This window comes from Pteropus alecto, unplaced genomic scaffold, assembly GCF_000325575.1.
Source record: "Pteropus alecto unplaced genomic scaffold, ASM32557v1 scaffold338, whole genome shotgun sequence".
Taxonomy (NCBI): domain Eukaryota; kingdom Metazoa; phylum Chordata; class Mammalia; order Chiroptera; family Pteropodidae; genus Pteropus; species Pteropus alecto.
Genome location: NW_006441995.1, coordinates 162,450 through 188,386, shown reverse-complemented (window position 1 = coordinate 188,386; position 25,937 = coordinate 162,450). Strand labels below are relative to the sequence as shown.

General features: G+C 36.6%; 1 protein-coding gene across 1 annotated transcript in view; it reads left to right on the top strand.

The window, feature by feature from the left end:
* The first annotated feature begins 14,850 nt into the window (after positions 1-14,850).
* Positions 14,851-25,937, top strand: part of RANBP3L (RAN binding protein 3 like) — a 42,084-nt gene continuing 30,997 nt past the window's right edge. Inside the window, exons 1-2 of the mRNA XM_015595318.2 lie at positions 14,851-14,907; positions 15,276-15,429. Coding sequence (XP_015450804.1) covers positions 15,339-15,429 — 91 coding nt within the window. The 5' untranslated portion in view covers positions 14,851-14,907; positions 15,276-15,338. The remainder of the gene's footprint in view (positions 14,908-15,275; positions 15,430-25,937) is intronic.

Genomic DNA, 25,937 nt, shown 5'->3' with positions numbered 1-25,937 from the left:
TAAATGTGAATACATGTATATCTAGTTGTAGCATGCATAAAGCTTGATTCCTGTCCTTTACACTGGCAATAATTTCATGGACTTTAAATTCTGGAATTGCAAATAGTTTTATTTTATAAAAATATTTAATAAGATTCAATTTTAAAAATTAATACAAACTAAAACATGAAGAGAAAGAAGAAAATGGAAAGTTGGCACTGTGAGGGAACAGATATTTAATTATAAGAGAATCTTCTGCATTCGCACTATTTGAGAGGAAGGATTTACAAGTTAATTACTTTGTCTTGTTTCTCCCTGAAGTCTTTTTACTGAATGTGCTGCTAAAATCTTCCCCACCTCCCAAGCAGCCTCAGCATTAGCACAGCCCACAAACCTTCAGGGCTTTGGACAAACTGCCTTTTGTTTAGAGGATCTAAGGGAATGGAGAAGCTTTCTCTGGGGCCTGAAAGTGTCAGTCAGAGAGCAAATGTTTAGTGTTGTGGGTTGTTCAGTGCCAGCTCTGATCTCAGCTCTCAAGTGGCAGCAGCACCCTGTGTTCTTTGGCAAATGCATCCGTTGGCAATATGCAGAGCCCTCTAAAGCATGGGGTCCATGTCAAGGGCCCTCTTGCCTGGGACTAAGGCTGGTACTGGGTCCCTTTGCTTCTCATGGAAAGGGGTTTGCTTAACAAGCTTTCAGCCATCTTATGGGACCACAGAGACCACTGGAAACTTAGACTTCCTATTACGACTACCTTGGCTCCATAGGAGACTGAGAGGTGATTTATGGCCTCTCCTGACTTCTGCTCCCTTTCTGATATCCTCTGCCTGTGCCCTGGAAGGTTTTCTTATTCCTCTCCTCCCTCTAGCCTATGGCTACTCTCTTCAGTTTGTCTGAATCAAAGTTTCTAGCTAGGTTTAAGGAGGCTTCCATGTCTATGCTCATAGTTCATGAACCATCAAGGTCATGGATACCTTTGATAACATTTAGTGCTGTCCAGAAAAAATATAATGTGAACCACAAATACAAACCAAACATATAATTTTATATTTTCTAACAGCCACATTAAGAGTATAATGAAGCAGGTGAAATCAATTTTAATAATATATTTGTATATTATATTTAATATGTAATATATAATACATAATGATATATTTAATGTAATAATATATTTTATTTAACTTAAATATCCAAAATATTATTTCAATATTTAATCAATATTAAAAGATTAATGAGGATAAACTTTCCATAAAGGATTAAATAGCTAGTCTTCCTTCATCTTTGCCTTAAAAAGCATTTTAAAAAACTGTTAGGTTCTTAAAAATTGAAAATAATTCTGTATTGAGAAGACAGAGTAAAAGAATGGGTAAGGGCTCCTTCAATCTTCACTTTTTTTTTGGTTCTTTTTAGACAGTTGGAAATTTTCTCACAATGTATTTGTGAAAATTCAGACAGAAATGTCTATCTAAATAAATCTATTCCTCTAGAAAATATAGTAACTGCTTTTAACTGATTTGGCCCCATAAATCCTTTTGGATATTTTCTCCCAAAATAAGATTGTAATGTGGTAATCTTTTCAGTGTAAGAAAGCATACAATTTCTAAGAAATTTAAGAATCAATATTTTAGAGGCACTCCAAGCCCCAGACATATTTTTTGCATGGACACTGTCCATCTAAATAATTTGAGTCACTCCAAATTTGTGTGTCAGCACCATTCTGGCAGCCCAATCTCACATGTCCTCATGTGAAAATACTTGTTGGACAGTGGCAGCAGTCCATTTGCTCAGCCACCCTTCTGGCCTGTGACTAGAAGCTCCTAGAGGCATCTGATTGAGCCCATATGCAAGGTGGAGAGCACAGAAAGTTTCTGCTCTGGGCAAAGGATGCCATGCCTATAGGGCATTGCCATCCTGTCAATCACAGACACTGGAAGAGGCTTAGAAAAATTTAAGAAAGGCACTCCCAAGCTTGGGCCCCACCTGGCCAGATCTGAATGAGGTATTATACTAGCTGCCATATACCTAGTTAAATAAGTGCCCATTTGTATGCATCAAGATGGATGAATAAAGATAAAGGAAGACTGGCAGCAACACCGCTGATCTTGGTTTAAAAGATAATCCTTTGTTTTTTTTATACTTCATTCACTCCAACAATATTTATCATGTGCCATTGACCAGGCTTTGCAGTAGGTGTTGAGGTGAGCAGTGGTGACTAAGCGTGCTCTCAAAGAGTTTACAGTCTGGAGAGTGTTTCTCAATTCTAGCTATTAATTAGAATTATTTTGGGGAGCTTTTAAAAAATACTTCTTCCCAAGCTCCACCTTAAACCAATATATTCAAATGTCCTGGGGCTAGGGCCCAAGCATCAGAATGCTTTAAAATTCCCCAGATGATTCTAATGTGCAGTCAAGGTTGAGAACTACTGACTAAGTGGGTAAAAAATGACACTGACTGAATGTTTCCTGTTTCTGTTCTCTGTGGCATCTGATCTATCTCAGCAGATCCTAAATCCCTTTAAGAACTTGGACAGGCTTTGTTACAGGACTGTTTGTCTGGCGAGTTCTTTCTGCCACTGGATATGTACAATGGCTCTTATGTGCCATTGTGAAACCATCCAAGGACAGTTCACCAGCTGACTGTGGTGGGCAAAGCTGTATGTCATATTGGGGACTGGAGGACATCAATTCTTTCATGACTTTCATGACTTTCATGACATGTTTTGGCCTAGAGCATAAAACCGGTTGACTGCAAAGCCAGTGAGTCAGCTTTCCAAACCACACAGAAGTTTGGGGAACGTAATACCTCACCTGAAGCAATTATGAAACCAACTTTCTGCCACTTTTTCCTAGACAGTTTAGGCATCTTAATTTTCTGCCAGCTTTTGGAATTTAGTGAATAAATCTCTTTAAACTACAAAATGTTTGCCTACTTCAAAACTCAAAATGAAGCTTATAAAGTTTGTTACAGATGAGCTTCAAAGGGGGGAAATCATATATTTTTTACTTAACAGTTTTTAGACAGTTTTCACTTACATACTTCTCTATCTTATAATCCTAATTCCCTTAAATAAAAATGTGATTTCCTATACCAAGCATGGCTGGCTCTCTGAAATGGGCTGAAGATAATTCCACTTGATATCTGCTGTGTTTGTAATTTCTCGATGCTGCCAAATACTGACTAAATAAATTGTGTTTGTCACTCCCAGTGGGGTTCTCCTCATGCGTACAGGCTGGGCAGCTATTTCCATCTTTCCATCGTATTTACTTAACATCTTTTGTGTTTTGTGCAGTTGTAAATAGTATTTTATTTAGAACTTTATAAATCATAAAAATGACATAATTTTAAACATGCAATTAAGAACCAAAAAATTGAATCAGAAAAAGAGAAAGCAAAAATATCTGTTTGGGGGCATCACCATCATTTCTAACATTCTTTTTCATTTTTTCTCTTTTTTTTTTTTTTTTTGAGAGTGAGAGTGGAGATGGTTTCTAATGAAGCTCTCTCATGCAACTGGAAAATTCCCACAGCTGAAAGGCTGGCTATCCGTCAGCCACAGAGCTGACAAAGGTTTCCTGGCACTGAGAGAAAATGGGAATGTGAGGAAAGTCAGGAATAATGAGCCCTGCTTGTTTCCCGCTTAATATTATGCAGGATTTTAAAAAGATGTCATCAAAGAAAAATTCTACAGAGTTCTGAGCTCTGCTGTTGATGTAAATGTCAGCAGTTTGGCTCAGATGGGACCCTGTGTGTGATTTCATGAATTCGTTCTTCCAGTGAAACTCATTGCCACCTGAGGCATGCCAGTCTCTGTGCTCCATGCTCAGGCCCCAGAGCTGAATTAGACATTTTCCCTGTCCACAGAGAATCCTTATATCCTCTTGTTGAGGTCCTTGCCTCACATTAGATGAATCAGAACCTTGATTTTATCAATTTGCCCAGGAATGTTCACTCTATAGACAGTTGACTCATCCTAAACAAATCACAACAGAGTATAAATCAGAATATGTTTGAGCATAACACCCTTGTCAACTCCTTTCCTACTCACTACCCAGTATCTCCACTTCCATCATGGATCCTCTCCAACTCACTATATATGTATGCATAAATATAAATATAAAATACATATATATTTGTTCTAAGTATATACATATACTTATATATTTAAGTATATGTACATAAGTATATATGTATATATGTATGCTAAGTATAAATATATATGTCAGTGGGAAGAAATGTATATATTCTAAGTTAGTACTTGCTATGCATGGAAAGACACTAACATCTCAACTTCTAAATGGCTTGTGCCCAGTATTGTGCTAGATGCAGTTATCTCATCCAATGTAGAGCACATATTAATCTTTTAAGATAGGTATTATTGTACTCATTTTGTGTTACGCAGAAACAGAGGCTGGACATAATAAGTTGCTTGAGGCCATAAAGCTAGCAAGGGGCGAAGCCCAGGTTCCAGTAGGCCTGCCTGATTTCAGAGCTCTTTCAATTCAATGATTTTGATCTCATTTAAATGATATCAAAGTCTATCTTTGCTGCAAAGCTTTTTATTCTTTCTGTTTATTCCAGATGTCATCCACTTATTTAAGGCAATCTAATTTACCTTTCTCAAACAATATTTCAAAGAAATTGGAATGCGATTTTTTCCCATTTGGTTTCTTAACCATGGATGGAGCAGAAATTGTCCCAATTTGGGGAACAATCTGTGAGGATCTAAGCATGCCATAAGTGCTTCTTTTCATCATGATTCCATTGAGGAAAAAGAAAGAAACCTATACATTCTTTTCTTCCTCTTTCTTTCTCTATCTTCTTTCATTTTTTTCTTTTTTTTGTCTTTCTTCCTTTTTTCCCTTTATTCTTAATTTAAAAGCACCATATATTAGGCCCAGTGTATGCATATCTTAGTGAGAAGAAACATATTATGCAAATAATTATCAGGAAATATGATATATACAACAATAAAAATATATTCAAATTATATTTACAGCCCAGAAGAGAGTGTGATTAATTCTATCCTGTAGAGGGTGGGACCAGGAAATCTTTCACAGAGAAGATGCTTGATTGAAGTGTTGAAGAATGAATAGGCAAGAGAAGATGATCTGGGGAGAGAGCAGAGTCTGAAAAGCCCAGGTGTGTGTTTGTTGGCTGCAGGTTCCTATACAAGTGACCACCATACGCAACATTAGGAAGAGGAATGGAGATGTAGAAAGGTCAGGGCTGAACAAGTATTATATTGTTATTGGCAAAGTGTGTGCTGATTCCAAAGACACTGTATCCTGCTGCTCTCAGTATTGTTATAGTAACAAGTGAGGCAGCTGTAGAATGGCACCCAGCCAGTCCATGCGGATGAAATGAAGATACTAAATGCTTAATTTTTTATCAAGACCATTTCTGTTTGTTATAAAAGCCACTCGACATGGTACAAATTAGAGCAAGATTGTGTTACAAGGCATTGATTTTCTCACAAATATTCAGTGCAAGGAGAATGGCATCTTTATGATGAGTTGGATCAATCCATAATGATGGAGATGAGGTCCACCTTCCCTGAAGCCTGGCTGCACAACATCAGAGTTCTGTCAACAAAGAAGGAGGAGGAAATGGCTGCTGAGCAGGCAGGCACTCCACAATGTCTGCTACAGTGAATAAGAATATGAAGGGAATATCTGATTGACATTTGCAGTTAATACAAATGAGGCATCTGTGTACTTATGAAGGAGCACTGCACATTCTGTCTTCTTTAGCAACATACACATTATTATAGGTTACATATAATGCTTTGCAGAGAACTTTCTAATAGTTTGTTTGGCTTTATTGTATCTTTACCTATAATCTTCAAAACAGAGGTTTATAAATATTAGTGCTATTAAATCTATTCATCATCTGCGAGATGCAGAAAATTTAAATTTGCATTAATTCATTCAATATTATGAATGCCTGTAGAAGGCAAACAATTTGTTTTCTGGTAAAGGTAGTCTTTTTTTTTTTTTTTTAATTGAAAATGGTAAATAAAAATGTTTCCTTTGGAACAACAAAATGGAAACCACCAGGGTTCCTAGATGACCTCAGGTAGAGGCATCTATCAGTCTAGACCACTTGCTCATCTCTGAATTATTATGCAAGAAAGAAAGAAATTTCTATCTCCTTAGAGGCATTTTATTTTAGAATCTATGTATTATAGCAGCCTCTCCTAACTAGCAGACTTGTTACCCTTTCTTTTTTTAAGGGGAGCCAGAATCTTCCAATTTTGTCATAAGAACCTGAAATTTAGAATTTTATGTAAAATCTACAAATCTTTTTTTCTTAAGGTTTACTATTAATTCAATATTATTTGAAGCTCTGTTTGGGCCAGAATCACATATCAGTGCATCACCACTTCCCCTTTGGCATTGCTTCTTGTCCCTGACACTTCTTTGCCATGAGACTGGATGCTCCTATGTCTGTGCCTCCTGTTTTCCCTCCACAACAGGCACAGCAACATTTGCAGGGAGGCAAGGAGAGGATCCCTGGTCAACATTTGAAAAGAAGTATGAAAGATAGGATATAAACCCTCCATGTCAGTTATTTGGTACTTTACAAAAAGACTAATTTCTCAGGTGGAAGTATAACAGAGCATCCAACTCTTCAAATCAAGAATGTAGGAGATCATGGCAGATGGAAAGACATCCTACGGATAGAGAAAGGCTGAGTGGAGTAAACGAGTTAATATGTGTAAGGACTTAGAACAGTTCTGGCAAACATAAACGCACACATAAGGTTGGACACTAGTATTACACAACTTGCCCAAGATCACAGCCAATAAGCGGAGGAGTAGATGGACCTCCTAGACTGACCTTCAGTGTTTCAACTTGTTCACACATTTTTGTCTGCCTTTTTGGTCTTGAAATTTTTTTGATTTTACCTTCTATATAACTAATTTTATCTTTAATCACACTTACTATTTAGTTCAATTTTTTAGTGATGTTTTTTATTTGGCAATCAGATTTTTTTCAATAATTTTTCTGGTGCCCTGGTAGCTCATTTTCCCATGGCAACCTGTTTTTATGTTATGGATGTAACATCTTTTCTGTCTCGGAGGAAACTAATTAAAAAAAAAATTTTTTTAAACTTTCTTTGGTTTCCTGCATTATTTCTATTTCTCCAGGGTCATCTAATATGTTTGTTCATCCTGGTCATTTTCTTTTCTTCTATTGGCCTTCCTGAAATATCTGATGAACTTTCATTGGCTATTAATATGTGTGAATAAAAATTTAGGTCAATTTGTATAAGGAGTTAGCATGATTTTCCTCTGCAACTTGTGTAGGTCTTTCTCCCCAGCAGGCTTCTCCTAAGGGTTGACTGCATGCTTTGTATAGATGCACTGGTTGTGCTGACAGACTTAATTTTGAGGTTCATGGATATAGAGCAGACAGGCAGCCTGAAGATCTTCAGTTACCTCAAAGGAGGACTTGACTTTGGCCATGAGAGGTGTTCCATTCTTCTCTCCAGAGTGGATCTACTTTCCTATCCAGTCTCTCTCCATGTGACTGCACATTCCAGAGGTGGGAGGGAAAGGGTGGTCCTAGGGCACTTACAACTCTATTTCATTTTCTGGTCCCTGTTTAAAAGGCTTTTCCAGGCAGCTAACTCACATTCTTAAAAGTATTTATCCTGTGGAAAAATGTTACTGTTCCACATGTAGTTTTTTCATTAATATGTGATGATTGACCATGTTACTCATATTTATTGACTCCAAGCTTCTTCTCTTACTATGGTTTATGCCACTCTTATTCTTCAGATGCCATCTCTTTTTTTATATTTTGGTAAGTCCTCATGATTTCTCACCCAAAGATGGCACATACATAAAGATAACTTTCTAAAGTACATCATTTCTACCTTTTATTTATTTCTTTTTATAACTTTTCATCATTTGAATGGATCTGGAAGTGTGTGCTCAGATTATTTTGATTAGTCTTTTCTATAAGTAATTTTAAAACATCTTTTGTCTATTGTCTTCTTAAAGTTTCTATTTAGGATTAACTATCAAGACAGGCTTACTTTGAAAAGCTGACAATGAAGAAGTATATGTTTGCTGATATAGCTGATATGTGTATTATACAGAAAAAGGGAGCAGAAAAACACACCAGTAGTTTTACTAATTGTGCCCAAAACATTTAAATCTAGATTTCAGAGTTCCTGGGAGAGCTTCAAGCTCCCACTAAGTGAAAAACGATTTAAAGAAGGTTGATTCTTTCTTGGCTTACCCTGTACCACTCTCATATGGTTATCCCACTGGAACCCTGAGACAATGAGAAGGATCCTATATTCTGATCCCTCTATCTTCTTCAAGTCCCATCACTCTGAGTCCTCATGGAGCAAGGAGGGAGTGGCTTCGATAGCCCGAGTACTGATGCAACTGTTCAGGGAGCTCCCATGCTGTTGCAGGATTTCCTACTGCAGCTCACTAGGTGCTCTTGTTATCTGAAGCTGAATATCAATGCCGAAGCACCAATACCTGATCCTCAAATGCCAGGAAGATAAGGGTTGTGTGTGTGTGTGCATTCACAGATTTGTGGGTTGGGGGCAAGAAGTGAGGTGATATTGACTATTGTGGGCAGGCCTCTGAAGTCATATACGTGGAATCACAAAGGGCTTATAGATATTTTCTTCTTCAGTGCCCCACCGAGGAGCTGAATTTGGATTGAAAATTCTCTTCCATCCTTGAAAATACAACCTGTTATGAACTGAATGCTTGTGTTGCCCCCAAATTCATATGTTGGAACCCTAACCCCCAACGTGATGGTGTTAGAAGGTGGGGACTTTGGGAGGTGATAAAGTCACGAGGAGGGAGCCCTCAGGAGTGAAAATTGTACCCTTATAAAAGGGACTGCAGAGAGCTCTCTCACCTCTGCCCACCGTGTGAGGACACAGTGAGAAGTCAGCAACCCAGAAGAGGCCCCTCACCAGAACCCCACCATGCTGGCACCCTGATCTCAGACTTCCAGCCTCCAGCACTGTAAGAAATAAATTTCTGCTGTTTATAAGCTGCCAGTCTATTGTACTTCGTCATAGCAGCCCAAACTAAGACACGACTTAATTGAATTTTTAGAAAAAGAAATAATAAAATAGTAATAAAATTAGAAATCTGTTATAGAAGGGAATATCTATACAATTTAGAAGCAATAAGTAAAATAACTGTTTGGTTCTTTTTAAAAATGAGTGTGTCACCTTTGCATCAGGTTCATCTTTTCTCCTGTGCCACAGAGGTCTCTGATGATCGTGCCCTCAGCCAACAGCAGATGTTTGAGAATGTGCTTCAGTGTGGGTTGCTTTGTCTGTTTATAAATTGTATTCATGCACCGCCCCACAAATATGTTATGAATGTTAATATTTCCTATATTTCTATATATTTGATAATATATGAAGTAAAAAATTAAATAGCAAGAGAAATTTGAAGTTTCTCTCCTCATCTTAATAAATTTAGCATGTTACCTATTCATTATAGTCTTTCAATTTGATTCATTGAAAATAAACATATTTTTAAAACTTTTTATGGAAATTAAAAATATGTATATGGAAAAGTAGACATGAATGCATAATAAATCCCATGTACTCATCATTCAGGTTTAATAATTATCAGTATATGGCAAATCGTATTTCATCTCTACGCCCTATATCTTCTTCACCCAAATTATTTTGAAGCGAATTCCAGATATAGAATAATTTTATATTTAACATAATATATCAAAATAATATTATACTTTACCTAATTAACATAAAAAAATGAGTGAAAGAAGAAAGAGGGAGAAATAGAAAAAAGGAAGAAAGGAAGGAGGAAAGGAAGAAGGCAGGAAATACTGAGAGAAGGAAGGTATGAGGGAAGAATGGAGGGAGGAACATAGTTTGGTTATGATTTATTCCTGCAAATATAAATTCAACTCAAGTAACAAAAGTTTGATCTGGTGTAAGTTGATTTGCTTTATTTTGGAAATGATTCCAGTTAATAAGTATTTACCTTCAAAGAGTTCAGTTCTACTGCAGACCCAATGACTCCACTGTCTGTGTACTTCAAGCACTTTCAGATGGAATTCAGACTCTTTAGGACCATTTGATCCTACCCAGATGGTGGACCTTATGGGACCAGAACCACTGTACTCTGGGTTTCCTTGCCATTTAAAACAAATAAAATAAAACTCAACATTTTTCTGACCTTTAGTTTTATTTTTTCTTGTTTTCATTTTGGCTAAGAGGCTTCAATAAAGATAGAACAACGTAAAGCTACAGAGATTAAATACCAGCACACAACAATAATCAAATTTCACCCACAGAAGAATAATCAGGTAACTTTCCTACATCCTCAGATACAGATAATCATTTCCTAAGATCAAAAATACAAGACCCTGTTCTTGTGGGCATTGGCTGAAAAGACATGGGGTTTATCTTGTGCTGAGGCCAAGGCTATTTTAGGAACTGATCTTGGACGCTGCTACCTCCAGAGGGAGCCCTGCAGCAGCCAGATCTGAGACTCATCTGCAAAAGGGCCAAAATTAGTTTGAACTGCCAAGGCAATGTTTATGGAGTGAGGCAATATTTCTCCTAAAGAAGACCAAAATGTTGGTATTCAATGGATTAAACATCAATGGTAGCAATTTCAGATAGCAAGCCCCTTTGATACTGGACCAGTGTAGCCTCCTAAATCCATGAATAAGGGCAAGTGTTCAAGCAAGATAGTCTTTAATGTAGCCAATTACATCTCCTATGTTTTACAAGTAACAATTATAGGAATCCAGCCAACTGTGCTACCTGGGAAACTCTTCGAGCTAAAACATGCAGACACTTAGGGTAACACATCTCTAGACAGCCACAAAAGCCCACTTTGATTGTGCTTCATGATATATGTGTTACATAAGCTACGTAAGCCACTATGAGATCCTGAAACTCAGAGTTCTTGTCCATAAAGTCTTTTGTCAAGGAAGGATAATTTAGGAAAAAATCTCCTACAACATAAAGGAGCATGGGATTTTTTTATTTAAAATCAGTAGAAAATCTAAACTAAAGTCTTAACACTAGTTCATCATTCTGGAGCTACAATGACGATTTAATAATTCCTGAGTGTTTTGGGAACCACAGTGAGACTAGTTTTCAGGTTTTCATTCTGTTGAGGGTCTTTTATCCTTTTCCTTGAGGATAAGAGTAATAAATGTAATACTGCTGTTTTTTATTTGTAATCCTTGTCATTCAAAGCGTTCCGAAGACCTTCAAAGAGCAGATATACTTGTAGACTAGATATCATAAATACTTTTGAAATAAGACAGGTTATTATTTAAACAAAAAACTTAACTTGTGGACTAATGTAAAATGCATATGTTCCTGCATTTAAAAATGATTCGACTGAATAAAGAAAGCCCTCCTGTAAACTTAGTACCGTTTATATTATTCAGCTAAGCATTATGCTTTCTGAGCAATCAATTCTAATCATAAAATACCAATTTTTTCAGTATGCACCCTAAAAGCACCAACTGATAAGACTGATTATCTGTGCCATCCCAGAGAGAATATATGAGAGCAGAAAAAGCCCAGACCGAGGAAACCAGGGGCATTTTTTGGCATCACAGAGATGATAAGGGAAGAAACTTGGTTTTTATAGGATTCTAATTCATTTTTAATCAAATTGCAAGTAAAAATGCCAAATATTATTCGCCTGTTTCTTGACCCAACCAGACTTCACTTTCTGCATTCTGACTTCTTGCTTTTTTATTTACAAACAAAAAGCAAAGTATGATATGCCCATTGTGAATTACTAACTTGATGGTGTTTCTGAAAAGTAAGGGCTATGGCTTACTATAGCTGATACTTATTATGGCTGATAAATCTAATGTCATTTTATATGCTCTGCTATCATGCTACTTTCTCCTACACTGGCTTATTTCCCATGGAAACTGGTGAGTCAAAACAGAGACTCCTCCCAGAGCAGAAGTGTAAGTCAACATGCAGTGTAAGACCCCAGGAGTCCCTCTCAAGTGTTCAATCACAAGAATACTCTCCAGGGATGATTTGATGATGTGCAACCATGGGACACAGAGCAACCAGGCAGTAAGCCTTCCCTGGGGTCCTCCCACCCCTTTACTTTAGTAGTAGTGCTCCCAACATTTAGGGAGCACTTGTTTGGTTCCATCAGCCCTCAGGAAAGACATAATGAATGAAATAGTAGAGCAAACCAGACCTATTTAAGCAGGTTATGCTTGTTTACTTTGACAAGAAAGCTTTAAAAATATATAGATTCCATCTTAAAAAAAAAAAAATGAGAAACAGCGAAGTGGTGGTTACCAGGGATTGGAGGGTGGGGGAATTAGGGAGTTATTGGTCAAAGAGTACAAAGGTTATAAGGTCAACAAGTTTGGGGATCTAATGTTTAAGATGGTGATTATAGCTAATAATAGTCTGTGATATATATGTGAATGTTGCTAAGAGAGTAGATTTTAAATATCCTCACCACAAAAAAGAAATGGTAATTATGTGACAGGATGGAGGTGGTAGCTAATGCTATGATGGTGATACATAAATGTATATAATACATAAATGTACAATACATAAATGTATAAAATCAACATGTTGTACATCTTAAATTTATATAGTGTTATGTATCAATTATATATCAATAAAGCTGGGGGAAGTTAAGTTAAAAAAAGAAAAGAAAAGAAAAAGGTATTTTCCAGACCCCACCCTAGACCTCAGACTCTGCAGTTGGGACTCAGGGATCTCTATCTTTATGATGTTCCTAGGGTAATTATGGTACTCAACCAGGTTTAAGAATCGAGGGCCTAGATTTTCAAGTATGCTCCCAAATCCTACTTAGAATTTTAGTTTTAAATCTATTTCTTTCTCCTCAGGCTCTAGCCAAGGAAAGCAGAATAATTATTCCTTTCTCAGGTCTTCATATTCAGAGAAGGAATGTTGAATAATATCTCTCATTGCTTACCAAACATCTTTCATTTTACAAATGAAGGCACGAACCCATGAGATGTTGAGTACCTGGTTCAAGGTCACATGGTACACTAATGGGAACGCCAGAGCTAGAAAGCTGGATGTTTTAGCCTCTATGGTCTAAACCATTCCTTTTCCTCTCTTTTTAAACCAGCTTTACATCTATGCATGAGTAAGAAAAATGGAGGCATCTAGGGGGCTTTTTTGAAAAATCAGGCACAAATTAAGGTAAATGTAGATATTAACCCCCAAGGAACATATTCTTTCAGAAAGGAACCTACAGAATGAAAAGGACTTAAGAGACATATTAACTAAATACAGCGTGTGGACCTTTGGACCTTGATTTAAATAAAATGTAAGAAACAAAAAATACAGACATCAGGAAAATAAGACTACCACCTGGATATTTAACTATATTAAAGAATCATGTTTAATTATTAAAAAGATGACAATCTTTATCATGGTCCTTTTTTTCAAAGTTCTTGCATTTTAGAAATACATCTGGAAATGTTTATAAATGCAATGATTTCTGTAATGCTTCAAATCCAATGGTGAAATGAGAGGGGAAAGTGGCTCTGATGAAACACGATTGTGCATGAGTTGATAACGAATCTCAGTAATGGGTGCATAAGACTTATTATGCTATTCTATCTAATTATACATATGCATACTTTAAATTTCTCATAAAACATTTTTTTCAAAAATCCATTTCTCTTAAGGGCTAGCTTGCAGTTTTGTGGGTCATTTGATTTACTTATGTGATAATATACTCATTAGTGAGGTCCACAACTTGGTAGAATATTGATATCTTTATGTCATTCAGGAAGAAAATGCCTCAGCTTTCCATCAGAATCATTGTGAAGCACAAGATAAATATCAGTCATTTGAAGCAGAAACTACAGTTCTCTAATAACAGAAATCTCTTTCAAATAGCTAAATACTTCTATAACCTGTTACACTGTGAGGGGCCTAAAACTGAGATAGACTATAATAAATAATAAAAATAATAAAAGCAGTTTAGTAAGTCATAAGAATTATGAAAGTGCAATCACATATTTCATGAGATCTCATAGCTCAAAATATGCTTGGAGAATTGTTAATCACCTCAAAGTAAAATGAGGATGTCCGCCCAGTTCTGTCTAGGAGGTAACTTTCTAGTTAGGGTGTCAAGTTTAGCACCAATTTCCAAGTATGCATAGGAAGCTGCAGGGACCAGATGTCATGGCTAAACAGCTCTGCCTTTCTCCTTTCTCCTTTCTGAATCTACAAAGGGGAGGATCTACCAGCATTCATTATGACTTCAGAGGCAGCAAGCTCCCAAGTTAAATGAAACGTGTTTAGGGATTATTTTTAAACATTAATGAATATGCTATTATTTCAAAGAAAAATGAACTATTTCTAATATTTCAATGAAACATGATTTTGCAGCACAGGAAAACACTGGAAATAGCTTTGTCTTATGACCTAGAAATAGCAATAGAGAGCATAAGAGGAAACAGAGATAGATCTCTGGAAAGATAATGTTTTGTGTGTTTATTTTTCTTCCAGCACACCAAATAGTTACCTTGGCAGGCAGGCTGCTCTGTAACTGGGAAGACTGGAAGGTGTTTACAGCAATTGAAACTTCTAGCAGTACATTTCCATGAGCTCATTACCAGTTCCAGTTGTACAGCAGTATAAACCCCTGCTTTGAGCTCTTAATGACAAAGTAGCAGAAATCAGATATGTGATTACTGTAACGTTATGACATCTTTTTAGATCCCTGCTTTGGTCACTGTTACTCAAAGCAACTCTAATGCCATTTTTTGCCTGCCTCTTTATGCTAATCGCCCAGCCCACTGGGCTCCTCCTCCTTCCAGCCTCCCTTAAGAACTGTTCACTTTCACTTGTCACCGAGGGTACCACAGACCAGGCTTAGAAATCACTTGATTTAACTCAGCAGCACCTTGTTTTCCTTGTGTATGTATTACTCTAGCAGTCTTGTCTAAATATTTGGGGCATGAGATTTCATGACAGCAGGAGTCAAAAAATGCCCAAACTGTAATCTGTTAGAAATAGTTACTTTGTAGGATCTTATGCTATAAGAGGGAAATAGCATACTTCGAGCTATGAAATGTGCTTTGAAATGAAAGAAGAATTAAGTTGTGTTTTTATCCAAATGAATAGGCATCTTTAAATGTAGGGGAAGTTATATTGGTGAATATTTATTTCGAGAATCATGATTAGGAAATACTTGGAAGGTTATTAGAGAAGTAACTGTTTTACACACAAGGACAGGATCTGCACGTACCTCTGTGGTTCTGGGTGTCTTATGAAGACTGTTTTAGGTGACTGGCCAAGGGAAGGAAATGCCTTAGTGCTACTGGAGCCACAGCCATACTGCCAGTACCATGTCTACTGTGCTCAGAGAAGGCAGCAGCCACCTGTTCCACGGTTTACACACCTGTAGCCTGAAGCTTCCGGAGGGCCAGCGACAGCAAGGTGAGTCAGTCAGGCTAAAGAGTTGTGTGTTCTGTGACCTCCTGGTCATTTGCATTTCTGGAAGAATGGTGGGCTAGGGAAGTATCTGGAGAATCTCTGGTTGTAGAATGCTTTGCAATTTTCCATTTTAAAATAGACATAATAGTGATGCATAAGGGTAGGTTAACTTGGATTCACTATTGATTTTTAAAGGACTGTAGGAGACCATTAAGAATGCATATTCCTTGAAGTTGTCGTTCTGCAACTGATGTGCTTAAACTTCTAGCCACTGTCATTTTTCTAGATTATGCTAAATTTTGTGTAATTCAAAACACCCATCCTGGCAAGGCTGAATCAGCTACCGGGGGAATTTGCTGAGAGTAGCTTTAAGCTAGCCTGGAACTCTCTCCCCTGTCCAACCACTAATGGTGCAGTTTTAGACTTAAAGTTTAAGCTTAATTTTGTGTGAGACTCTGGCTCATTCGCTGTGGGCAAAATAAATATATAGTCTAGGAACAGCTGAAGACAGGCAGGGAAAGGTGTCTCGTTTCACATGAAGGGTCCTCATCCAGACTAAGGTATCTACCTTGCAGCCATTTTCACCATCAGTCTTTTTAAATTTTCAAGTCCACTACTCAGCCAGCTGCATTGATTAGTGCCAGATGGAAGACATGCATAGACAAGATGATCCCTCCGATCTATTCTGCGGGGAACAGCAAAGGACACTAATAGAAAAGGCTAGATGCTGACATTATCACCCTCCAGAGGTTAAAGATTTACTCCAGACATTTCTAACTTCTCCTCAATAACCCGTGATGGATCTGTCCATGTACATTCAAATCTAGGATATAAGCTCTTTATTATTTTTCCATAGACACTGTGTTAGATTTCAGTGGCATGGAGAGTGTTGGCTAAAGGGCTGAGAATTTCTATTTCCAAAGTGGCATCTGTGCACTAATATGTGTGTGAATGTGTCAGGCCACCTCCCTGCATCTGGACTTAATGCTGTACAAGGCTTAGCATAGTGTGGGTAAAAAATACTTCACATTAAATGAAAACAGAAGACTTTTGAGGCAATTCTGTACCATGAGGGCTCATGTAAATTATTTTGAACTAACCTTTGAATCTAAAGTCCTGGAATGTACCAGGATTTAATCGTAGCACTGTAAAACATTCTTGCTCCTCTGTCAGTAGACAATTCTAAATCATCATAGGTTTTTGTTTGCTGCTCATTTGGTTTGAAATGTTTAAAGCTACCCCACAACCAATTGCAGACGTAATATTTGTTATATAAAATTTTCTGGGGGGAGCATAAAAGAGATGGTAAAAATCACCTGTGAAAATTACCACCTAAAGATAGTTGCTTTACATAACATTGAATGTAAAGTCCTTTAGCCTTTTCTTCTATGCACATATACAAATAATTCTTTTGCTTGATTTTTAAACAAAAACAGACTTTTTACATAGTGTTTTGCAAACTGCTTTTTAACTTAATGATAGATTGTGAACAAATTTCCATGTCATATATGTGTCTACAACCTTATTTTTAACAGTTGTATACTATTCCTTCATTTGTATGTAGCAAAATTTCTTCAGGCATTTTCCTACTGTTAGATATTTCAGTAATTTCCCGTGTTTTGCTATTACAAACAGCACTGTGTTTGTTCATTTTATTCATTCATTCATTCATTCATTCATTCATTTATTTATTTAGCCAAATGGCCCTCTAATTCACAGTGTAGGAATATATATTCTCAGTAATACTGGGTATTATTTTAAAATTATTTTCCAATTTTATAAGTAGAAAATAGTATCCCATTGTTGTTTTAACTTAAGACAGGCCGCGTTGATGGTCTCTCCATTACTGGCCACATCCAGAGCAGCCTGGAAATATCATTATGATGACATACTTCCTAAAATACCAGCAAGACTAAAAGTCTGGTCTCCTTTCTCAGACTGAAGTTTTTGCCTAGAATGTTTTAAAAGCAGCCATATTCTTCCACAGCCAAGCCTCAAAATATCTGCCCACATAAACCACAATATATAGAGTTGTGATGCATACTAATGCAATCCAGACTAACCACTGACTGCTACAAGAAATGTCAATCTAAGTTGACAAGTGACACTGAGCAGTGTTTGCTATGCTGCTAAATAGCATTCTAGTTACTGTCCTAGAGTTTAAAACTATTTATTTAGTGCAGTGGCCCGGATTTTTTCCTCCAAGCTATATTTGTACCTTGCGGTTATGCAAAGTTCAGCAAAGGTCCAAGGAAGGAAAGTCATTAGTTTCAGAGGGTGAGGTCTGGCTGTGGCTTTATTCACTGGGACATTCTGGGTTCATGACTTTGGCCTACCCCTAACCAGACCAAGGTCCCACCTCTTCTATTTAACATAGAGACCATCATTCATTAATATTTAACTCTTCAGAGGGCGTGACTTTCTAACATACTTTCTAACCCTCCAGGCTTTATACCATCTCTGAAGTATTTAATTCTTTCTACCTAGTCACTCACGAAATGTACTTTTTGGGTGATCACATAGAGAGAAGTCACTTACTCATCAACAATTATCTGTACAGTGACTATGCAAAGCACCGTGCCAGATGCTGGGCACGTATATTGAACTAAGCCAATTAAGCCATGGTTTGTAGTCCACGTGGAGTTATACCCTATGGCAACAAATGCTACACCAGTGCAAAACAGAAGTCCAGTAGGCTTCCCTCCCTACTTGTTGCTATTTTGTAGCTTCTTCTATGACATTTTAAATCTATTTACCTATAACATTGATCTAAGACCATATGTCTAAACATTAATTTATACGTCTATAAAGCCTCAACAAAGTTTGGTACGCATTACATGTACTAGGCAGACTTAACCATCCTTATGTTTTATAATGCTTTAAAATTCACAAAGTGATTTCAAATACATTATCTCATTTAATTCTCATAATAACCAGATGAGGTAGTATATTAATCAAAGTTTTTCAGAGAAACAGAATTGATAGGATGTGTGTGTGTGTGTGTGTGTGTGTGTGTGTGTGTGTGTAGAGAAAGAAAGAGAGAGAGAAAGAGAGAGAGAGATGAGGCTGGCAATTCCAAATCCACTATGTGGGCCAGCAGGTTGGGGATTCAGGTGAAGAGTTGACCAGTGTTGCAGTCAAAGTCCGAAGGTGGTCTGCTGGCATAATTCCCTCTTGCTCAGGACAAGTTATTCTTTTGTTCTAGTCAGACCTTCAGCTTTGGTTAAGATCCGCCAACATAGTGGAGGGCAATCTGCTTTACTCAGAATTGCCCTCACAGAAACATCCAGAATAATGTTTGACCAAGTATTTGGCACTATTGTGCAGCCAAGTTGACACATAAATTTAACCATTACAGGTAAGCATCATTATCCTCATTTTTAAAGATGTAAAAACTGGGAATCCTCAAGGTCAAGTGATTTTCCAAGGTTAAGTAATTATTAAGGGTTACTTTCAATGTACTTGCTGTTATATATAGCTGTCTCATAAAATACATGATTCCTAGTATTATAATGTTTAATTTTTTTATTGATCCATATCAGAAAAACTTTTCTGCAGATACTCAAGATGTATAAGATTTCCTTGTAATTTTGTGTGTTCTAATACCAAATCTCTGACACCAACTGGATGTGCCTCCATTCAATTCAATTCTGAAACTACCTAGAGTTAATGAAGATTCTAGAAGTTAAGTTAAGGTTCAGTGTCCCAAGACTACCTCACTTCAAACCCCAGCTACAAATTTCAGGTGTCTCCAAGCTACCTCTACTTCTGCCTGGATAATTACAAATTCAAGGCCTCCCACAACCCTCTCAGGTTTGATAATTTGCTGGAACGACTCACAGAACTCAAGAAAGCTCTGTACTTACAGTCACTGTTTTATTATAAAGGATGCAAATGAACAGCCAAATGAAGAGATACAAAGGCCAAGGTCTAGGAGGGTCCCTCATGGAGGAGCTTCTGTTCCCACAGAATCAGGGTGCACCACTCTTCCAGTATATCTGTAACTTCACCAACCAGTTAGCTCCACTAAGCTCCACGTCCAGAGTTCTTATAAGGAACTTAATTAAACATGATTGATTAAATCATGTGCCATGACTAACCATAATCTCCAGTCTCTCTCCCCTCCCTGGAGGTTAGAGGAGTAGGGCTAGAAGTTCCTACCCTCTAAATATGTGCCTGGTCCTTTTGGTGTGGCCAGTTCTTCCCTTGAAACTATGTAGGAGCTCACTTTGAGGCTCCTAATTAGCATAACAAAGACACGTCAATCAGTCAGGAAGTTTAAAGTGTTTTTGAAGTTCTATGCAAGAAATAGGGGACAAAGACCAGAAGTATTCTTCATTATATCACATTTTGGGCGTGAATTTCTGGTCATGTTCTGTTTTTATACCAAGACAGTTTCCTGCAAATCAAGAAACTTGCAAGCCCAGAAACACAGATTAATACCTTCAACCATATATTTATTCAATGCATTTTTACCGAATACATACCAAGTACTAGATACTGTATTAGACACTGGAAATGCAAAGATGATTTCCTCCGAAGCTTGTTTTTTATCTTGGTTTTCTCCCTTCAGCAATTCAGTAATAAGAACTAAGCTAATAATACTTTTTCAACTTTTTGGGTGAAAGTAAAAGTGATTTGATTTGATAATGTTCTGACTTTGTTGCATTCATCTGATGATCTTTGTATTTTACCCACACTTCTCTTGAGGGTTTTGGAGGGCACTAAATCTAGCTGAGAAGTTAGATAAACATAAATATAAAAGCTAAGCATGCCATTTACTGTGCCACCAAATTTGCTCTGAATCTAAACCACAGAAATCAAATTACATATAGATTGTTGTGAATGTACTATTTTCCTTAAATATAGTCTGTGAACATTCATGAATGTACTTAATTTAAAACTCCTAAAGAATTTAAGTACCGGGGAAGGAAGATACAGCTCTGAGAAAGGGAATCCAATAGTGTTATATAGCTTAATAATGCCTTTTATCAGAAAAGATATCATGAAAACAATATACACATTATGCTTCTTAAAATAGATTTGTATTAGCTTTTCTGTGATTCTAAAGAAGTGATACTGCACAGACAACATGACATTTTGGGGGGTGATACATAATTAAATAGACTAAGATTAAAGGAAATAGACTTACACATATTTCTGTTTTTCTTCCACCAAAAGGGAGCCCCAAAGGGGCTCAAATAACCTTTGTTCTATCTGCAAAGCCATTACTGGCACAGATAGGTAGAAATAAATGTAGACAATTTCAAAGTAATTTTAAAAGGGGAGAACTCATTTTATTAAACTTTATCATATTCAAGCTCCCACCCCATATAGGAATCTTTTTCACAATAAGCCTTCCTAGTAGATGGCACATATGTGAGGATTTGGAAAATATATATAATGGCTTAAATTTCATTTTCCCACCTCACACATATTAGAATGGCTACTAACAACAATAACAACAACAAAATAGAAAATAATAAGTGCTGGCAAGAATGTGTAGAAATTAGAATTTTCATGCACTGTTGATGGGGATGTAAAATAGTGCATCAGCTATACTGCAATTCTCCAGTAATTCTACTTCTGAGTATATACCCAAAAGAAGTGAGAGCATGTACTCAAACAGATACTTAGACACCAATGCTTATAGCAGCACTATTCACAATAGCAGAAGGTGGAAGCAACTCATGTGTCTATTGACAAATTCATGGATAAACAAAATCGGTATTACATACAATGGATTATTATTTAGCCTTAACAAGAAAGTAAATTCTGACACATACTATAACATGGATGAATCTTGAGGACGTTATGCTAAATCAAACACAAAAATACTATATGATTCTACCAATATGAGCTATCTAGAGTAGTCATTCACAGAGACAGAAAGCAGATGGTAAATTATTGTTTAATGGTACAGAGTTTCAGTTTTGCAAAATGAAAAGAGCTCTGAAGATTGGCAGCACAACAATGTGACTGCAATTAACACTACTAAACTGTACATTTAAAAATAATTAAGATGGCAAATTTTATGCTACATGTATTTTACCACTCATTTTTTAAAGCCATGGCTGCCCAAAGCCACCACTTGTACATTTCTGAAGTTGGACTTAAAAAAACAAACAACAACAACAACAACAAAAACCCCTTCGTTTTTCCTATACTCGCTTGTGTAAAAACTAAGAGGATTTGAAACAGAAGAGAACTCCTTCAACCTGATAAAGAACATTTACGATGAAATCACTTAATGGAAGACTTAACACTTTCCTAATAAGATCAGGAAGAAAACAAGGATGTCCACTATAATCACTTCTATTCAACATTATGGAATAGGACTGGAGGCCCTAGCCAGTGTATCTAGTTAAGAAAAAGAAATAAAAGACTTGCACATTGCTAAGTGAAATGAGTCAGACACAAAAAGGTGACAGTGTAGAAAAATCCTGAGAAATCTACTAAAAAAAATACTAGAAATAAATTTGTTTACTAAGGTTACAGGATAATAGCATACAAAGTCGCTATACAAAAACAATTGTATTTCTACATATTAGCAAAGAGTAATTGGAAATTGAAATTTTAAAGTACTCAATAGAAAAAAAGAAAAATACTTATGGATTAATTTAACAAAATATGTGCAAGATCTATACACTTAAACTTTGCAGAGAGACGCTAATGAAGATTGAACTAAATACATGAATTAGAAGGCTCAATATTATGAAAATGTCAATTCTCCTCAAATTGATCTAGACACTCAAAGCCTTCTCAGTCAAAATCCCAGCAGACTTCTTTTTAAAATTGACAAGCCAATTTGAAATTTATAAGGAAATGCAAAAGACCTGGAATAGCTAAGTCAATCTTGAAAAAGAACAAAGTTGACAACTTACACTTAGATTTCAAGCTATAATAAAGAATGAGTAAGACACATACCAGCACTACAGATTATGAGGTTCTGTTTGTTTAATAAGATCCAACTTCATTTTAAGGAGCTTCATACTCAAGTATGGATTCGAGTTTGGTGTTATTTGCTAATTTTTGCTTTGAAAATTGAATAAGCTAAAATTAGTAATGGGATGTTTTGATAGTGGAATGAAGCAACTAAATATCTTTAAAGGGACTCGCAGAAAACAACTAGCTACAAATTTAATGAGAAAAAAATGTAGAAAACAAATCTTCAAAAAACACCATAATAAATGTGCCAAACTTCTTTCATTGTGAATATTTTTCACATTTTAAGGCTTAAACTCACAATATTGTTATTGTCCATTACCTTGCTCATAGCAGGCAATTAATGCTTCCTAAATAAATCACTACTTTCTCCCCTGAAAGTTTGTCCAAGTGATTGATCTTGAGTCCCTGAATGCTAGGCCTTCAAACACCATATAGTACAATTGATTTTACATATTAGAAAACTGAAACCAGAGGAGAGATGTAATCTACTCAAAGTTGGTAGTTAGTGCAGAAATCTGGGACTATACTCATCTACCTCTATCTAAGAATTATATGACATAAGGGCCATCATTATCAAAAGTATCTAAAATGGTTTAAAAAATTAAAACTAGAGAAACTTGAGTTTTACCTTATTTTTAAAAATACTCATGAAAGAGTTTTCTTGGTATGCGATAATCCTAATATTAATCATGTGGAGAAAATGATGGGTACATAGGGAGGGGAAAGGGGAAACGGGAAGAGTGGAGGAAGAGAAATTAGTGGAGGGAGGCAAGGAAGGTGGGTGTTAGTGAGAAATATGGAGCCACCTGGAAGCCAAGAAAGAAGGAGGCGGCAACTGAGGAAAAGCCGACTTCAAAAAGAAGGTCCAAAATGTGGTGTATACATACAGTAGAATATTATGCAGCCTTAACAAGGAATAAAATTCTGATACATTCTACAACATGGATGAAACTTGAAGACATTATGCTAAGTGAAATGAGTCAGACACAAAAAGTTAAATATTGTATGATTCCACTTATATGAGGTACCTAGAATAGTCAGATCGCAGAATCAGAAAATAGAATAGTAGTTACCAAGGGCTGCAGTGGGAGTGGGATGGGGAGTTGGTGTTTAGTGGGTTTCAGTTTGGGATGCTGAAAAAGTTCTCGAGATGGATGGTGGTGATCGTTAACACATCAGTGTGAATATACCTAATGTCACTGAACCATACATTAAAATGGTAAATTTTGTGTGAGGTATATTTTTCCACAATAAAAAAACACTTTAAAAAAGATGTCACATAATTATAGTATCTTTTCTAATCCTTTCATCTTGACTTGTCATAATACTTCAATGATCATGAATGCCTGAAGGAAAGAAAAATGGATAAATGTAAAAGATTGTTCTTAGTTTTCCTGAGAATTTTTCAAGTCATATAACTTTAGCAAAATATTTCTTGTAAGATTGACAAATTACTACCTGGCCATTACTTCTCCCAAACTAGTTCTAAATCAATGCAATAAGCTGACTATACAGAACCAGCTACCGCAGGCATCACAGTCTTCCTGCTCCATCTGTCCCCTGAGGGCCAACAGGGCCTTTCTGTTGAGGTGGATGCTAGTCTGCCGGTCTCTGCGAGTTGCCAAGAGGAGAATGAAGTCCAGGCCTCCTGGGCTGATGAGCGCCGTGGGCGGCAGCTCTGCCCCTTTCTTCCTGCCTATACCTCGAGGTTTGTTCTCAATGGGAAAACATCCATTTATTTCTGCGGAAATGAGAAAACAAGGAGCTTTTTCTTCTGCTTGCGCAAAGGCTTAGGAAAAATGGGAATACGTTTAAGAAAACAAGACTTGATATTGGGAGAAGTTGCAATCAAGCTTCTCCATGTGACCTGTGTCCTTGGAATCCATGAAGAAATTTAAAAGTAATGCGCTTCTTAGAGTATTCAGGGGGGAACACTTCAATAAATAATTATAAATAAATAATATTGTGCTTCTTTACTAGAGAGGAATAGCTTAAATTTATTTGAATTCAATATATGAAGCAATATTTCAGCCATATTAACCTACGAATATAGTCTTTGTGAAAAGTGATTTCATTCTTACTAATGACATTTTATGTCAAAGTCACCTTTAATTTTAACAGTACAAAAAACACTAGAGAATTACTTAAAATTAACCCTAAGAGATACCATTTTAAACCTGCATATGTGCCTGCTCAATATTTTATCTCCAACATGCCATGAAACCTAGCCTATATATCTATTCCCTCCTCCTTCAGCAATATGGAGAGACCCATTTCTAACATATGGAAGCATTTCACACTACAAGTTATTCCGAGGGGAAAATATGTGATTTATAAATGCTGTCAAATGAAATATGTATTTCCAAATGGTACTGAGCTGACCAAGCACATCTCAGGACATATCCTGCATTTTTATTACCCCATGGGCATAAACGAAGGAACAGCATAGAAAGAGCACAAACAACTCTCTCTGGCATTATCAATCCAGAGGTCCCACATTTGCCGCTGGTAAACACATTCAAGTAATCAAAGATTGCAAATAACTATCACAAAAGCAAAAGTTTTATTTATAGATAAATCTAATAATACTTTCGAATTATGGAGAAATGGGTATGCTTTGTCATAAGTAATACATTCTTCTTAGGTTTTTTTTGCCAGGGGCTGAAAAAAATTTTACATGGAGATTTTAAATTGCTAGATTCACTGCACCATTGGCCTGCTGACATTCTCGAATAAACCTCTTTAGAGTCAGAACACAAACAGAAAATAGCAAGAATAAACATCTCGTAGTGTTTACAGGGGACAAACCAAAAGTGCAGTAAGACCTACACAGCCTGGGATCACATCTCAACCAGGCTTGTGCAGGAGAGCTATCTCAGCCTGGGTGGATCACCACTTCAGAAGAGAAGAAGCTGTAAAATCGTCATTTAACCGACAATGGAAACCAGGAGGGAGCCTTTCCTACAGAAAAAACTATGAGATTTAAAGTCGACTCTCTTATGTTTTAGTCCCAGACCTTGGTCACATCTTATAATTTTAGAGGCTTAGTTCTCTCATGATACAAGAGTCTAATAACCTACCTCTTGAGGATCATATCGTGTAATAAGAGCTGCAGCTCACTGAGCATTTTTTATGTGCCAGGTATGTGCTTAGCGTTTTACTGAATTACCTTGCTTAATCCTTACAAGAGCTCTGTGAAGTGTATCTTATTATCCCCATTTTATAGAGGAAACCTGGGCTCAGAGGGATCAAATGACCTGCCCTAACTCATAGTTAGTAAATAGAGGAGTTGGAATTTGAATCTAAGTCTGTTTTTTGTTTTTGTTTTTGTTTTTACCAAAGCTTAGTTTTTCAAAACCATATATTCTGGCTCCTTACTAGTCATTTATTTAGTTACCAGACTAATATATTTAAATATGTTTTATAATAGGTAAAGTATGATGTAAGTATAAGATTTTATATTAAGCCCATACATAAAAGAAGCATCATAGGATATCACCAAGGTCTAATTTTTCATACAATCTCTTCAGGTCATGTTAAGTTAAACATTTCAAAAGGCAAAA